Below are 18,320 nucleotides of genomic sequence, written 5' to 3'. Positions count from 1 at the left end.
GATCTGGCTCCCAAAGGGCATGGAACTGTGTGCTGGGAAGTAGGACTGATGTCTCCTTCAGTGAGCTTTAGCTTTTTGCATTGCTTTCATGTCAGCTTCTATTTTTCCTGTTAAGGCCCCTGGAAAATTCCAGAAATAAGCATTCCATGTCCCCTTCAAGGGGTATTTCCGCTCAGTGTCACTTCACATTCCCCCATATTTTGAGACTGGAGGACAAGTGCTACAAATAATACTAGGGTCCAGATTTTCCTGGATGTGATAGCTGACAGATTTCTTCACCGAATACTCTCCAGATCTACAAGAGGTGATGCCATTTTAGATTTCGTACTGGTGAGGAGCTCATCGGAACTAGTTGTAAGGGGACAACCTTGGTTTGTGTGATCATGAGCTAATTTAGTTTAAACTAAATGGAAGGATAAACAAAAATAGATCTGCAACTAGGATTCTTGATTTCAAAGGGGAAGTGGACTGGACTGAAGAACTCCAGGATCTGAATGTGGAAGAAGCTTGGAATTACTTTAAGCCAAAATTGCAGAAACTATCTGAAGCCTGCATCCCAAGTAAGGGGGAAATTTCATAGGTAAGGGTTCCAGACCAAGCTGGATGAGCAAGCATCTCAAACATGTGATTATGAGAAAGCAGAAAGCCTACAAGAAATGGAAGATGGCATGGATCAGCAAGGAAAGCTACCTCTTCGAGATCAGAAAGTTTAGGAAAAAGGGGAGAACTGCCAAAAGCCAAGCAGAGTTGGACCTTGCAAGAGAAATTAAAACCAATAGTAAAAGGTTCTATAGCCATATAAATAAAAAGAAAACAAGGAAAGAAGAAATGGGACTGCTAAACACTGAGGATGAGGTGGAGATAAAAGATAATCTAGGCATGGCCCAACACCTAAACAAATACTTTGCCTCGGTTTTTAATTAGAGTAATTAGGAGTTTGGGAGTATATGGAAGTAGAAATTACCACATCTGAGGTGGAAGTCAAACTCTAACAGTTTAATGGGACTAAATCAGAGGGCCTGGATAATCTCCATTCAAGAATATTAAAGGAACTGGCACATGAAATTGCAAGTTCAATAGCAAGGATTTTTAATGAACCTGTAAACTCAGGAGTAGATCTATGACTGGAGGATTGCCAATATAGTACGTATTGTTAAGAAAAGGGGGGAAAAGTGATTTGGGAAACCACAGGCCTGTAAGTTTAACCTCAATTGTACAATTGAACAAATTTTGAAAGAGAATGTAGTTAAGGACATAGAAGTAAACAGTAATTGGGATAAAATACAACATTGTTTTAAAAAGATAGATCATGCCAGACCAGCCTCTTATCTTTCTTTGAAAAGATAACTGATTGTTTAGACAAAGGAAATGCAAATATAATCTAACTGGATTTCAGTAAGGCATTTGATAGAGTTCCACATGGAAAATTATTAGTTAAATTTGAGAATATGGGGACTAAGATGAAAACTGAAAGGAACTGGTTAGGTTAGGAGACCAGGTCATACTGAAAGGTGAACTGTCAGGCTGAAGGGAGATTACTTGTGAAGTTCCTCAGGGATCAGTCTCGGGACCAATCTTATTTAACATTTTTATTAATGACCTTGACACACAAAGTGTGTGTGCACTAATAAAATTTGCAACTGACACAAAGATGGGAGGTATTGCCACTGCAAAGGAGGACCGGAATATCATATAAGAAGATCTGGATGACCTTGAAATTGGAGTAATAGAAATGGGATGAAATTGAATAGAGCAAGGTCATGCTCTTAGGGACTAACAAGAAGAATTTTTGTTATAAGCTAGGACATATCAGTTGGAAGTGACAGTGGAGGGAAAAGATCTGGATGTATTGGTTGATCACAGGATGAGCCGCCAATGTGATGAGGTTGTGAAAAAGGCTAATGCGATCCTAAAATGCATCAGGAGAGGTATTTCCAGTAGACATAGGGAAGTGTTAGTGCCATTATACAAAGCACTTGTAAGACCTCATCTGGAATACTGTGTCCCATTTTTAAGAAAGATTAATTCAAACTGGAACAGGTACAGAGAAGGGCTACTAGGATGATGAGAGAAATGGAAAACCTCTGGGAATGGGAGGAGACTCAAAGAATTTGGCTTATGTAGCCGAACCAGACAAAGGGTGACAGGTGATAAGATTGCTCTCGTAAATAAATCAGAGGGATAAATACCAGGGCGGGAGAGGAGTTAATTAAGTTAAGCACCAATGTTGACACAAGAACAAATGAATATAGACTAGCCATCAACAAGTTTAGGCTTGAAATTAGACAAAGGTTTCTAACCTTCGGGGGACTGAAGTTCTGGAACAGCCTTGCAAGGGGAGCAGTGGAGGTTCAAAACTTAATTGGCTTCAAGACAGAGCTCAATAAATTTATGGAGAAGATGGTAAGATGAGACTGCCTACAATGGCACGTAGCTGATCTGCGACTGCTAGCAGCAAATATCTCCAATATCCGATAATGGGACACTAGATGGGGAGGGCTCTCAGTTATTACAGAGAATTATTTTCCTGGTGTCTGGTTGTTGGGTTTTGCAGAAATGGTCAGGGTCCAACTGATCACCATATTTGGGGTCAGGAACGAATTTTCCCTCAGGTCAGATTGGCAGAGACCCTGGGGCTTTTTTGCCTTCTCTGCAGCATAGGCACAGGTCGCTTGCAGGTTTAAACTAGTGTAAATTGTGGATTCTTTGTAACTTGAAGTCCTTAAATCATGATTTGAGGATAACTCATCCAGAGGCTGGGGTCTATTACAGGAGGGGGTGGATGAGGTTCTGTGGCCTGCGATGTGCAGGAGGTCAGACTAGATCAATGGTTTCCAAACTTGTTCCGCCGCTTGTGCAGGGAAAGCCCCTGGCGGGCGGGCCGGTTTGTTTACCTGCCGCGTCCGCAGATTCGCCCGATCGCGGCTCCCAGTGGCCACGGTTCACTGCTCCAGGCTAATGGAAGCTGCTGGAAGCAGCGGCCAGTAAGTCCCTCGGCCTGTGCCGCTTCCAGCAGCTCCCATTGGCCTGGAACAGCAACCATGGCCACTGGGAGCCACGATCGGCCAAACCTGCGGATGCGGCAGGTAAACCGGCCCGGCCCGCCAGCGGCTTTCCCTGCACAAATGGCGGAACAAGTTTGAGAACCACTGGACTAGATGATCATGATGGTCACGTCTGACCTTAAAATCTATGAGTCAATGAATACATTGAGGAGTCAGTTGATGGCTTCAGACTCCTTTGTGTAGATTTTAGCCTCTAGGTGTGATTGTACACGTACTGAATGATGCTGAGCCTTTGGTTCCACCCATGTGGTGTGAGACTGTCCTCTCTTTCTGAGACCAAGCTATTTAAAACTTCTGCAGTTTATAATTCCTTGCCTATATCATTGGAGAAACCTAATAATGGGCAGAGCATTCAAATATCAGCCACCTTCCCAAGGCACTGACAGCAACAAAGGTCCACAACTGTAGGTCTTTTGAGCGGGTGCTAGAAGGAAAGCTCGGTTGTACAGGGACAAAGTCACGTTAAATTCTCCTTTTCAGCTGCTGGAATTCTACTCCTGCTCACTATCAAAACAATCTCTTTGTTTATAAAGAAAGGGTAAACATTTAGCAATGTTGGTTAAAAGCTTTTTGGGCCAACTTCATTATTCCCCACAAATATGTGGGGGCACCAATTCAGTGGACTACCCTATTTTGCATTGGTGTTGCGCTGAATTTCCAAGTGAGTTGGTCTTTGAATTATAGATTTTAGCAACTACTTTCCCCCCGTTAGCCCATTTCAAATTTAGCTATGCCTCATTCATTATGCCAGATAATTCTGTCTCATTGGCTTGATTCTCCCCCCAACCCACAACTAAGAGAAATTCTGAATAAAATTCATCACTGGGACTCCTATCCTGGGGCACAAAGGACAGATTCAGTCTCTCATCCACAGTTGACGTCACTCATGATTTGCTTGTAAACGTGTTACATAATATATGAGCACTTCCAATGCCATCATTCCTGCATGTTCTGTGGGATTTGGGGGTGAGCTTTTGTAGACATGTGTAGATAACTTGCTGATTGCTTTCCCTAACTGGTAACAATGTATTCAGGGAATTTCAGTAACAGCCTAGACTTCTCCCTTTCCCTGCCACCCACTTTTTTTAATGAGTAGGGATCTCTACAGAAGGATGTAAAGCCTAGATCCTCTTCCCCAAAACATAAAATGACAGTTATGAAAATATCTAATACATCTTGAACCATAAAGTAACCATCTTAAGCATTTCTGCTTCCACCTTTTAGAACTCAGCAGAATACACAGATGTATTTTTATGCTGCTCTGCAAAGCTGGTTTTAAAAATATACCGCCCATAAAAAAACTGGTACCGACTTAAATACATTAATAACTTAAGAACCTAAATAAACTGACATTTGATGTAACATACGTTAATGAGGGTTAATGAGGAGGTATTACATGGCAGATAAGCAGAAAGTTCTCATCTACAGTACAATATATGATTTTTCATCGCATAAACAGATTGGGGAAAAGAACATGCTACCTATTTTCCCCCCAGAAAAGTGAAAATAACGTAAGAAGAACACAACAATAAGAAGATAGTCATATTGCAGCACTGACAGACTTAGTGCAGAGCTACCAAATATTCCCTCATATTAGGAAAAATCTAGAGGACAGTGTGTAGGTTCTATTGTAGTATTCCCATATTTCTAAGAAGTGTAACATTCCGGCATCCGAGCAGTAACCATTTGTAGAGGAGGCTCTCAGCTTTGCCCTGCCTGATATCATTACATTCATAAAAATCGTCAATAAAAACATCAATGTATATGTGACAGTGGCTGAGCATGCACTGCAGCCCCGCGATAAGGCTCTAGGAAGATGTCTAAATTTTTAGCTACTCTAGATGTCAAGATAATTGGATTTTCCAAATTAAACCTTTATACACTTTAAGGTTAGGGAGGGTAGCCACAAAAGCTTCTGTCACCATTATGAAGAATTTGCAGCCGTGCTGTAATGTTTCTTCTCCCATGTCTGTTAGGAGAGAGGCAAAATGGCAAAAGCTTCATTAAAGAAAAGTGGTTATATCAGCTGCCATGAAAAGTTGGCATAGGAAAGCTTTGTTTCTTGTAAATGTACCTGGTCATTTTATGAGTTCTTGCCAAAATTTTAGAGGTTATTAAAGAGGCAATGTAAGATTGTTTTGGCTAAAATTTAAGTTTCATTAAAAGGTCTATGAAACCGCTCATTCGTAGACATGATATAGGGTGTCTCTGATATATTTCCACACAAGTTGGGTGGTCAGAAATAAACAGGATATGTGGTGTTCTTTCTGTTTAAGGAATATGTATTTAAATCCTTGACTTTGTCTAGACAGAGCTTTTTATTTGGGAATGTTTTTAGTTTAATTTTTTTTAATCGTCATGATAGCAATGTAATCTTAAACATTCCATGGAAACGTTGAACATAAGAACAGCCATACTGGTCAGACCAAAGGTCCATCTAGCCCAGTATCCTGTCTTCTGACAGTAGCCAATGCCAGGTGTCCCAGAGGGAATGAACAGAACTAATCATCAAGTGATCCATTCCCTGTCGCTCATTCCCAGTTTCTGGCAAACAGAGGCTAGGAACACCATCCCTGCCCATCCTGGCTAATAGCCATTGATGGACCTATCCTCCATGAATTTATCTAGTTCTTTTTTGAACCCTGTTATAGTCTTGGCCTTCACAACATCCTCTGGCAAACAGTTCCACAGGTTGAATGTGAATTGTGTGAAGAAATGCTTCCTTTTGGTTGTTTTGAATCTGCTGCCTATTAATTTCATTTGGTGACCCCTAGTTCATGTGTTATGAGAAGGAGTAAATAACACTTCCTTATTTACTTTCTCCACACCAGTCATGATTTTATAGACCTCTACCATATTCCCCCTTAGTTGTCTCTTTTCCAAGCTGAAAAGTCCCAATCTTATTAATCTCTCCTCATACAGCAGCCGTTCCATACCCCTATGGGTATTTTTATTTCAGATTAAAATGAATCAGTGATTCAATATCTGAGGTTGAAAATTTAAATACTCTGCTGCCTAATAATTATTCTACAGACTGTGATTTCACACAGTTCCAAAACAAGAGTTTTCGAAAAGATATAAACCCTCATTCTTCAGGGCATGTCAACCATGGATTATAGAAGGAAAATGTTCCTGTGGGCGAGTTATTTCATATCTTCCTCTTAAAGAGTTTCTTGTACCTGCTCTGAAGCAATGGGTACTGGCCACTGTTGGAGACATGATACCAGATTGGAGGGACTGGTCTGATCCAGTATAGCAATTCCTATGTTTCAATGTGCTGCCGAAGAGGGTACTTTTGATTCTTTGCAATGCTCAACAAGGGTCTGATTCAATGCCCGCTGAGTCAAGGAGCACTACATCAAGCCCTGAATGAGAGCGAATGGAGGCTCTATTAGCTTGACTTGCCCCAAATCTGGGAGGTCTGGGGAGGAGATGTTTGAAATGTTTGAAAATCTTTCAAATTTTTATAAAGAAAAAAAATTGCATTCAGATTCATTGTGACTATATTCTAACTCTAGGTATAACCTGGCCATTTTATATATGTTTATACATAAATATAGCAAGCCTGGACCAAAGGACAAGAGATCCCACACTCCTTCCTCTCTCCTTTTTAAAGGAAGTGGGATCCCACCTGTCTGTGCAGGGACACCGTGCTATGCATTGTACATGGTAGAACAACATTAGTCCCAAAAGACTGGAATCCAGTATGACCTGTAGGGAAGATGTTTATCGTGGTGTTCATGGAAGTCCCAGAATTTTCCATCTTTTTCTCTGAGTTCCTTGGTGTTGTTTCCCCTCACCCACTTTTCTAATCCCACTAGGGTCAAAGAAGTGCCAGTGCCATCGTTGAGATGTCATCACAAATCGCTTGTGTCAGGCATGTGTGAAAATTCAGCCACAGCCTTATGTAGTGCATAGGGAGATGTCTCTGCCTACCTAGAGGGTGTCCACCTCCATCCTTATGCAGGAGTGTGAAGATTCTGTGATTAGCACCATCCTCTCCCTGCTGCCTCTCTGCAGAGCCCATCAAAAGGCATGAAGGCAGGAAACAGAATGACTTTCCCAATCCTGTTCTCCGGGGTCCCAATCCAAAGTCCAGTGAAATCAATGGACGTCTTTCCACTAACTTGAATGGGTACTGAATGGGCTCTGGGTGCACACGGGAAAGGGAATAACAGTTGCTAGCATCTCATTCTCAGTGCCTAGACATGCCTGTAGATTTCTGTGCTGAAGTCTCCCTGAGCATATGGACTTCAGTGCATAAAGACTTCAGCCGAGAAATCTTTAGGGACCCCACTGCATAAAGTTTTCTGTTCCAAAGTTTTTATGCGCTGAAGTTTTTATGGCCTTAAAGATTTTAGCCCATAAAAATCCAAGGGGCTAATAAAACAAATAGCAGCTACATGCAGGCTCCGGAGCTGGAGAAAAAAATTGCTCTTGGATTATAATAGGACCTTCAGTAGTAGTGTGGACCAAAATCTAAGGAACTGTTTTTTCCCCATTGAGCGATATTTTACCGTCTTGCACTCTGACCCAGTCCCTATTTGCATACTGCACAGACTGTTTATGTGTACATGGTGGTGTAAAGGTTTTATTGCCATGATTTTGAATTGTTCTCAAGGCTGGTGAAGCCAAAAGTGAGTTATGCAAGTAAGTTCCAATAAAACCTCTACACCGCAGCATGCCCCCATGCATTCCATTTAGACTACATATTAGAAAATTGCTTTCTATAGCTTTATGGTTAAATGCTAATAATGGGTGCCCAATATCGGCACCAAAATGCCAACCCCATTGAGTACTTGTATTAGAACTGTAAGTTGTGTTGATTGCGTGTGTGCAAATAGTTGGGCCTTTGCTTTTTAAAAAATGTGTCTCTTGAAGAGTTTATTGGTGCGATTTTTCATATTTCTTCATCTCTAAAGCCAGGTTTTGCAAGTCCTAGAGTGATAGACAAATTAGAGTTCATAAAACTAACGTACAACATCTGAAAGAGCTTTCCTATAAATCATGGTGTTGCTATTTTAAGGTCTACTATTTTTCAGCTTGCCAGAGCTAGCCATGGCTACTGTAGATATATATCATGTGAATGTTATTATCCCATCTCATGAGAAGGAAACAGTCAGGGTACATCTACGCTGCAAAAAAAACCCAACCTCTTAGCAGCGCGTCTCAGAGCCCTGACTTGGGCTCGCACTGTGGAGCTAAAAATAGCAGAGTAGACATTCGGGCTCAGGCTGGAGCCTTAGCTCCAAGACCCTCCCCACCAACCCTGCTGAATTTCAGAGTCCGGGCTCTCGGCCGAACATGAATATATACCTGCTTTGTTTTTAGCCCCATTGTGCAAGCCCCTCGAGCCCGAGTCATTTGACCCAGGCTCTGAGACTCGCCACCATGGGTCTTTTTTTGCCTTGTAGACATATCCTTAGTGTCCCTACATCTGGTGGCTCGTGGTATAACAGATATTTTAAACCTGTTACTGGCCAAGACTGAATATTGTCCATTCTGGACTGCAGAGCAGGGTAATTTTCAATCCCGGCTTTTCCCTACTCCATAGTTAGGGTGAAAGAAGGCAGAGTTTTGTTTTGTTTTCCATGTCTCAGAGGTTTGGAGTGTTAGAAATCATCCCAGCAGAGATGGATGAGTGGGCAGAAGGCAGGTGAGTAGGCTAACAGGACTTAGTGAGCTCCAAATGCTACCCTAAATACCCAGCCTGCGTATTGTGGCAGGGCCCTGGAGAACTCCAGGGCGAAAGGGAGAGGAGTAGTCTATATGGCCCTTACACCTACAAACTGGGAGAAACAGACCAGAAGGTCCACTGCACTCTTTAAGACTGTGCCCAGAGGTGAAAGAGCTGGTACGCCGTGCCGGACTGGACCGGCTTCTCCAGCGGTAATTTAAAGGGCCCAGGGCTCCAGCCACTGCGGGGAGCCCCAGACCCTTTAAATCACCACCGGAGCTCCAGCAGCCGGGCTGAGGCAGGAATTCAAAGGGCCCAGAGCTCCGGTCCCTGCGGGGAGCTCCAGGCCCTTTAAAGCACTACCCAAGCCCGGCTGCCGGAGCGCCAGCGGCGCTTTAAAGGGCCCGGGGCTCCCCGCAGCGGCCAGAGCCTCTGGCCCTTTAAATCACTGCCAGAGCCCCGGGGCTCCTGCAGCCGGGCTTGGGCGGAGATTTAAAGGGCCCAGTGCTCCTGCAACTGCAGCCCTGCCACTGCTACCCCACAGTGGCAGGAGCACCGGGCCCTTTAAATCCCCGCCCAAACCCTGCCACCCTGGGGTAGCGACGGCAGGGCTCCAGCGGTGATTTAAACGGCCCGGAGCTCTGCAGCGTCTGGAGCCCCAGGCCCTTTAATTTGCCCCTGAGCCCCGGGGGTCCCAGCCGCCTCTGCAGCTGGTAGCTCCAGGGTGATTTAAAGGCCCCACCTCTTCCCATTGCGGCCACGCCTCTTTTGATTGAGGCCACACCCCCGCTCAGGACTCGGGCGTACCGATAAGTCCTTTCAGTTACTTTCACCCCCGACCGTGCCTTTCCTACCAAGAGTTGTAAGCATGATTGCATAGGCTGGTTCTATGGCTTTGGGCCTACATTGCATAGGGGTTACAATTCCTTGCGTGTATCCTGGCATCCTGGTTGACTCCCTGCAGAGTGAAACAATTTATTTATGTGGTGGGTATCATTACAATATATGTGGTATTGTCTTGCTATTGAGAGCATGTGTTTTCTCTATATAAAGTAGCCTATTTCTGAATTTTGCCTCCTTTTGAAAATGTTTATGAAGGGCAGACCCTCTGACTCTTAACCACATCCACAAACAAGTCATTTGAGAGACACATTCTACAAAGAGAATAGATCTTTCCACTGGATCCAGTATTCTGCTACTAGAAGTAAATTGGTACAATGCATATAAAAGGACCTGCTTATGGCCATTATAGAAAAGGACACAGATACTTAGCTCATGTCCTATTGCAGTTGTGACGAAGCGGGACTGTTCTTAATGTTTCCTCTTAATACTGTGTGGGTGCCTCAGTTTCCCCTATGCATTTCTTAAGTCTCTAGGTGGAGGGATAAAGGCCAGTGTGCATAAATCACTCTCACTCTGTCTCCCTGGCAACAAATGGCCAGGGCCCTTTCCCCCCTGCAAGGGAATAGCTGAAGGTGAACAAAGAGATCAGGTGACCTCCTGGCCCTGGAAAGAGACAAAGCCCAGAGAAGGAGGGGCTGGAGGGGGTTCCAGTTGGGTGCTCGTTGGGAATGGGGAAGGGAGTGCAGCTGGAGTGTCTGGCTCTCTGAACCCCATAATAGACCCAGCCGAGGGGTCCCGTTCACTGCTGTACCTACAAGCTCTATTTTAGACCGTGTTCCTGTCATCTAATAAACCTCTGTTTTACTGGCTGGCTAAGAGTCAAGTCTGACTGCAAAGTGGGGGTGCGTGCAGGACTTCTGGCTTCCCCAGGACCCCGCCTGGGCGGAAACACTGTGGGAAGCGCACGGAGGGGCACATGCTGTATGCTTCAAGGTCAGACCCAGGAGGTGAAGACGTGTGAGCTTCTTGCTCTGAAGACGGTCTGCTCCGAGGGAGAGGAGGCTCCCCAAAGTCCTGACTGGCTTTGTGGGGAGCAGTTCCAGAGCATCGCCCGGGGACTCCGTGACAGCAGTCTTCCATTCCAGGCTAGCAGAAATAATTGTCTGTTGAGCACATCGCTCAGATATGCTCATTATTTCCTGGGCAATTTTATATCACTGAGGAATGACTTCAACAACTGAAGTAAGATCTATTTGGTCGGTCAGTAAAAGAGCTCAGTTCAAAGCTCAGTTCAAAAACTGAGATTTTCAGTGATTCACTTCGATATAGGATGTGATGCGAGGGCTATTCCCTGTTGGAATATGGAGATCTGTCTCTTTATGCTTTTTCTTTGTGATTGTCTCCACTTACCTTGTGTTGGGTGAATGATTACACACAAACAAAGTTACACTGAAGAAATGTTTCAGCGGTCTCAATTTTATGGAAGCTTTGTCGACATTAGGGAAAATGCAACGTATGTCTGTAATGGACGCAGCTGAATCAGTGCTGAACATGATTTAACAGGACGTGCAAATCAGAATGAGCTGTCTGTGTTCAATGCTGTTTCAGAAACTGGTTCAATCCTGCCCTATGCAGGGGCAGTAATCATGCTGAGCAAGATTAGTTCTGATCTATGTTGGCAGTTAACTCCAGTTCAGCTGTGTGGGGTGGGGTGATCTCATTTTATTCTGGTAGTCCATTTAGGGTGAAATTCACCTCTGTTCAGGAGGCCGACATAATGTATCATTTAGCCCTATTTTAAGGGTTTACATGATGCATGCACCTTGTGCTGGCCCGCTGCACAAACATGAATTTCACTCTTTATGCAAACTATGTATAGAATTAATATTTAAGGCCAACATTCCATTCAGCCCGAGTACTTGATTCATGCCAACCCAAGGGGTAACGTACATGTAAAGTATTGTTTAACCAGCTCCCAAATAATGAACAAAACTTCAGGTGAAGGATGTGACCTTCAGAGAACATAGAATCAATTTGGTCTTTTTAACTTGCAGATAGTTTACCTAATACTTTTTTCCCCATTGAAGACATAGGCTCACTGCACTGAAAACTGTTTACAAATGTTTTTTTTTACATTAAATTAATTTTCTGAGCATGAGATAGGCAATGTTTTCTGGGACTAATTTGAATTTCTCCCTAATTAATATTCAAGACCAAAATATGTTATCTTTGCATGACTGTACAATTATTAAAGGGAAAAATATCAGCTGTGACGGCAATTATTTTTCTTTCCCTCCCCTATTTTTTTTTTTAATGGCAGTTCACTTTTTACCAGCACAGTATGTATCATTTCTTTCCCTTTTTTTTTAGGCTATGATTGAAGAAGCCATCACAAGGGAGGAATCTTTTTCAGTTATGTACACACCATTTGCAACAAAAGCAAAGGCTGACAAAATAGACAAGATGAAGGAAGCTTTTTCTAAAAAGCACCCCGATTATGTGGAGTACATATACACCGGTAAGAGTGGATTTCACATCTTCAAGTGGCATTGGACCTTATTGGATTGTGTGGATTGCGTGTTTGTAGCTGACATTGTGTTTGATTTGTGGGTGGTTGGGGCCTGATCCTGCAAATTCTTACTCTTACCTGGGGTGAAATTCACCCCTGAGCAGAGGGCCAACATATGACCTATGTAGCACTAAAGTCCTCAAACACAATTTAAGGAAGAGCTTTGTACTGACAACCTGCACAAGGGTGAATTTTACCCATGATGCCTCAAAGCATCATTCTTTGACTTCCATTATTGCAGCAAAGCTTTTGTTGTATGTTGGGCTTTGCAATGTGCTCTGAAGATTGTCAGGCTTGGGCTCACCCTAATCTCTGGTAGGAGTTCTATAGTCAAGAGCCCCCCACTGATGATGCTCTGCCTCTGCCTCTTACTGGTCTCACCCACCCTGGGCACTAATGATCGATCGTTCCCAGCAGTCATGAATGGGTAGCCTGACCTCATTCACAACCAGGACATTGAGTAGGACCCAGAAGTGAATGGGGATCTAGTGGAGGGCATCGAGTTTTGGTGTGAACAGGGGAATCTTTTGTGTGACCCTCATTGTCCCCTGCTGGTTGAGCGAGTTAAAGTAGCCTTTTCCTGAGTTGATAAGCTCTTAGATCACAGTGAGAAGGGCCTCAGTCCAGAAGGAAAGTAGATGATGGGCTACGGTATGTCTTGTCATCATTGCTAACTGAGTTACTTGGCGCAGTAGTGACTATGAGAAGACCCTAAGGTGTCACTCTGTGTTGATGACTGGGGATCAGACAGAGGGAGAGGTAAATTTCTCAGTATGTCGAATTGCTGGAGGACATTTGCTCCCATCACAAGAACCCACACTATAACTGGCACTTTGTGGGCAGTTCTAGCAGAATGCTCCAGAAGACTGAAATGCTCTTTAATTCCTAGAGGTATTGCCCTGGGTCAGAGCTGAGACTTATTGATTGGGCTATATGGCTATACCACTTGCTATGACATACCAGCTCTGTGAATAACGACTTCATCCTTCAGGGCAATCAATATGGAACCTTTCAGGAGCACTAAAAACTTCCTTAATAAAAAAACAAACAGAGACTAGTAAGTCCAAGCACTAACAACAAAGTCATGCAAGTATTGTACACAACTAAGCACATTTATTTTGTTCATTTTATGTTTTGTTTTAAAAACGTCACTGTAAAGACAGATCACCTTGATTTTACAAGTTGAAGAACATCCTTATGTGTGGTGGTGTTTTTTTAAATAGAGAAAATAGGGACTTGTTATTTGTCACGGAGGTTATAAAGTAGCTGTCTTCTGTTTACTTGCTGATGTGAATTTGTGGAGAACTTCCAGGGAACAAAAGTATTGGCATTAAGAGGAGTATAATATAAAACTCCCTGAACCTGACTGAAAAGGAGACAAACTCATACCTCACAGAATCCCATCTCCACAATATAGAGAGAGGGTGGGATTTTCAAAAGACCTTACGTGACGTAGGAGGACAAGTTGCTTGGAAAGTCAATAGGACTTTTGTGCCTAAATCACATAGGCATTCTGAAAATGTCACCCTTAATTTTTAATTTCTTTCACTACTATATCCAAGGAAAGAAAAAAAGATAAAGGGGAGGGGAAAGGGAGAGGACCTGGTTATAGACCATTTTAATCAATTATTTTGCTTATAAATAAAGCTAATGGACCCAGTTCTGGCCTCAGATGCATGGTTATAACACCCATTAGACTTCAGTGAAGTTACTTCTGTTTGACACTGGTGTAAGTGAAAGCAGAATTTGGCTCATTGATTTCTCTGGGAATTGTCCTGTGTATCTGAGATCATAATTGGGTTCGTCATGTGCAACTTTTTGTGTAATACAAGTTAAAAAAAAACAGTAAAAAATTTAGCATGGCTTGTTTTATTTTGTTTCCTTTTGTGACTGCAATGATGCTGAAGGATGCTGAAGTCACAGCTCTGGAGTTTGTAGCCCTTATATGTTCATAGAACAGGTAAAGCATAGGCAGTGCTGCAGTCCAAGCTTCTCCACCAATATGCCCCATTTCTGACCTGCAGGGAGCACCCTCTAAGGCTGAGAACTTAGGACCAGGATGGAAAAATTAACTGTCACTAGATGCTCTGCTGAGGTAGCTGACAAGGGTAACAGCTAGCGCCAACTGTGGCGGTGTTGTTCGTGACTTGTCTATTCAGAACTGGACTGAGACCCCCAAGCCATTTCACTTAGTTCATCAGAGAGCTTTCAGCTAGTGACTGTCATAGTTCAAGGCAATTGCACCTCGTGGACCAGCAAGGACACCCACTCTAGGCTCCTGGCTCTTCAGCCGTCACCTCTCTGAGGTGGAGACTGGCATCTCTCTTTCTCCTGACCAGCATAGGCTCCTGTCTACATTGTGAGTTCCCCAGCAAGCAAGATGGCCTATACAGCCAGTATCTGCAGGGAAATTGCCCACTGTTGTAAGTTTCCACACAGCCTTTCTAAGTAGCAGTTATTCTTAAGGTGAAAGCATGACAGAGACAACATATTAAAAAACGATGGAAGAACCTACACACATGCTAACCTTACCAGAGATCACCCCCAACTGCAACAAAATCTCTGGTGGGTGATCAAACCCCATCCAGGGGATTTTCTGTGATTACAAGTTCTTAACAGCTTTTCCTCAGAACAAGAACATAAGTTAGCCTTTCCTTTATACAGCTTGGAACTTAGCTATTCAGGGAGTGGGGATAGGTAGTCAGTCAGAGACAATGGTTCTCTCCTCAGAGTGTAGCTTCGAAAGATGGCGTCCAAAAGTGAGACTATGCATTTCCCTCCTGCCAGGTATTTCCTAGGAGACCCATTTAACTTTGTTTGTCCCGAATGTTCCTTCTTGTCTGGCACATTGTTTAAAATAGTCTGTTGAAGCAAATAAAATTTCCCAGGGTTTGGATTGTCCATGTCTCTCCCCTAAAGAAGTTACATACAATCCCACAATAATACATAAACTTTGCATTTGTAATACAATTGACTGCAAAGCTATTTAAACTTAATTCAATAAGATCTCCCACAGATATTGCAGGAAATTGCCATATCTGTCACAGTGATGATTTTCCATCACTGCCAGATTGGCACAGGTCTGTATTTATGACCTGCAGGTGAGAGGTTCCATACCCCTCATCTCTGGGATTTTAAATGTGAACTAAACCACTTCTATGAAAATACAGTTTGAAATACCAGATTTCTCATTAACTTGTTAGTTAAAATAACCTTAAACATGAATTTCAGTAACATTCATTCATCCAAATCTTGGTTCAAGTTTTGACTTATTGTAAGGAGGTATCATACTGAATTTCTCCACAAGTTTTCCTTTGATCCACGGGAAGAAAAGGAGGTATATTTTTAAATTCAAATGCACAATGCAGTCTATTTTAAACTTTTGAATCCATCAGAGGCAGAAAGCTTTTAGACTATAGGTACGGCTTTTAAAACCAACAATTCCAAGCCCCTAGCATCCTATTAAAAGCTACATAGAACTTCAGCAGGTAGGGATTTATAATTTCTGGCTGTTAACCACCTGCTAAGTAAACTCTGTATATACAAATGAGATAAAAAGAATGGAATGGTACAGCACAAAATTAGCTCATTTAAAATATTTGCACACATCCAGAACATGCATACATTCAGAGTACAGCGTATGAGTAAAACAAGGACTCTACCAAATAGAACACATTCTGAGATCACATCAGTGGAACTTTGTAGTTTCTCTAGCAAAGTTAATAGAGAGCAATTGGCATAATACTGGGGAAGAGGAATATCTAGCTCACTGTATTTTATTTATGTGCTAGTAAGCCGGTGAGCAGTAAATGAGATTCTGTGTTTGTCATTCTCTGACTATATTACTAGGCATCTTAAAAGTAGAGCTGGTTGAAAACAGGATAAAGTTTTTGTGAACATTGTCACTAAAATGTCATCCTGCTTTTTGTGCAGGATGGTGGTGTTTGAGGTTTTTGGTTTTGTTTTGTTAAAATTAAAAATTTCAACAACAAATATTTAGGAATTTTTTGATGAGCTAGTCAAAAAATGAGACAAAATTTTCATGAACATTTTTACCCTTTTTGCGGTGAAATTTTAAATTTCAATGAAAAAAATTCATCAACATTCAGAATTTCAAAAACTACTTACACCTATGCCTTGGCACCGAACATGTTTAAGGGGTTTCTCTGGCCACTTGTTTTGGTGGGTGTTTTATGTTAAATTCGCTTGACTGCAGTACTCTTTTAGCACTTTTCTTTTTCAAGCGAGGAGGCTAAGATTTTTCAAGAGAGGAGCTAACGTAAGCCCTCAAGAAAAAGCAAGGGTGCAAAATGCTATCACTGTCTTGTTCCAGATCCTCATGGACTTCACATCTTACCACAGACAGCAGATTGGGCTTCTTTGCCTCCTCAACAATATTTGTTGACCCTGGGTTTCAAAAACAAAGATGTTGGGAAATTCTTGGAAAAGATATCAAGTAAAAAGCTGCCATCCTTTTCAGGTATGCATTGCTGATTTGCCTAGTAGTTTGAATGCAATGTAGTTTGTCACCAGTAGAGGCAGAGGACTGGTTGGGGCACAGATCAAGGGACTATGCTAAAGTGCAGGCCACAGTGGATATGTCTACGCATTTATGCAACCAGACAACCATTCACTTCATCCCCTTCCTGAATATGTAGGGCAATTGTCACTCCTCCCCACTTTGCATCACGCCCCACTCTCCTCCTCCCCACCCTGTCTATGTAGACATTTGTCACTGTGTTTGCCAAATGCCAGTGCAGGCAGATATTCACTTTAAATTATTCACTTGGCTGTAGCGAGGAAGGAGGTCTCCTCCTAGTTATGGTGCTACCCTGGGACTTAGGAGATGTGAGTTCAATTCCCTCCTCCCCCAAACTTCCTTAGACAAGTTGCTTAATTTCTGTGTGCTGCAGTTCCCCATGTGTTATTAGCACTGCTCTACCTCACAGAGGTGTAGCGAGGATAAATATAATAAAGATTGTGGGGTGCTCAGATACTCTTAGAAAACTTTAGTTGTCCAAAAAGCACTTGTGTTACAGTAATCTTTGGAGACCAGTCATCTCATCTAGCAGTGCCTCATTTTCACCATATGGAATGTGAGGCTAAAAATCACTCACCTCACAGAGGTGTTGTGAGGCCTAATTAATTAATATTTCCAATGGAATACACGGTAGGAGTGCAAAGTAGTATTAAATTTAATTATTTATTTGATTATGGTGGTACCTAGAGACTCCAGCCAAGAATGGGGCCCCCATCCTGGTAAACACTGTACAAACATAGAGTAAGAAACAGTCCCTGCCCCAAAGAGTTTAACAATCTAATTAGATAAGACAGACAAAAGGGTGGGAGGAACAACGTGATGGTTGGCAAAGGTCACGTCAGTGCCATGATTTTTTGTGGTTGGTTGATTTATTTCTATCTTTTAATTTTTTTGGAAGGAAGGTTTTGTTGGAAGGGGATTAGCTAAACAGAAACAAAGGATGATAGAGAGAACATTGAAGGGAGGGTATAGTGTATAGCAGGTGTGGCCAGACTGTGGCTTGTGAGTGCATGCAGCTCTTTTACAGTTATTTTCCACCTACCAGACTGGATGTGGGGGAGTTTCTGCCCTGCAGTGTGGTGGTGGGACTAGAGGCTTCTAACCTGCATGGAGGGGGGCCTAAGCGCTTTAGCCCCTCACCCCAGTGGGCGCCGCCCCACAGGATAGGTTGTGCATGTCTTGCAGCTCTCAAACTTCTTAGGATTATTGTATGTGGCTCAGCAGGTCAGTAAATTTGGCCACTCCAGGTGTCTAAGAATAGGGTAATTTTCCTTTAAATAGTTTGTAATCCCTAAGTGGTGCTCACATATTTTTAGAAGCACGAGAAACCAGCCAGAGCAGCAGTGTGTATGTAGGTAGGCCTTGCATGTTTGTATTTATTGAGCAAATGCATAGGGTTACCATACGTCCTCTTTTTCCTGGACATGTCCGGCTTTTCGGCAGTCAAACCCTCGTCCGGGGGGAATTGCCAAAAGGCCGAACATGTCCGGGAAAATGGCGGCTCTGCTCCTCCCCGACTCTTCAGCTCTGTTTAAGAGCCGGGCTGCCCGAACGCTACTGGCTTCGGGCAGCCCCCGTGCCTCCAGACCCTGTGCCCCCAGCCAGGCACTTCCCCTCCCGGGCTCC

The 18,320-nt window shown here is 43.0% G+C and overlaps 1 protein-coding gene across 1 annotated transcript in view; it reads left to right on the top strand.

Moving 5' to 3' along the window:
* Positions 1-18,320, top strand: part of SPATA16 (spermatogenesis associated 16) — a 120,472-nt gene that overhangs the window by 59,241 nt on the left and 42,911 nt on the right. The window contains exons 5-6 of the mRNA XM_034781902.1: positions 11,956-12,103; positions 16,488-16,634. Of these exons, the coding sequence (XP_034637793.1) occupies positions 11,956-12,103; positions 16,488-16,634 (295 nt within the window). The remainder of the gene's footprint in view (positions 1-11,955; positions 12,104-16,487; positions 16,635-18,320) is intronic.

The sequence above is a fragment of the Trachemys scripta genome, chromosome 9, assembly GCF_013100865.1.
Source record: "Trachemys scripta elegans isolate TJP31775 chromosome 9, CAS_Tse_1.0, whole genome shotgun sequence".
Taxonomy (NCBI): domain Eukaryota; kingdom Metazoa; phylum Chordata; order Testudines; family Emydidae; genus Trachemys; species Trachemys scripta.
This window is presented reverse-complemented; position numbering and strand designations above follow the sequence as displayed.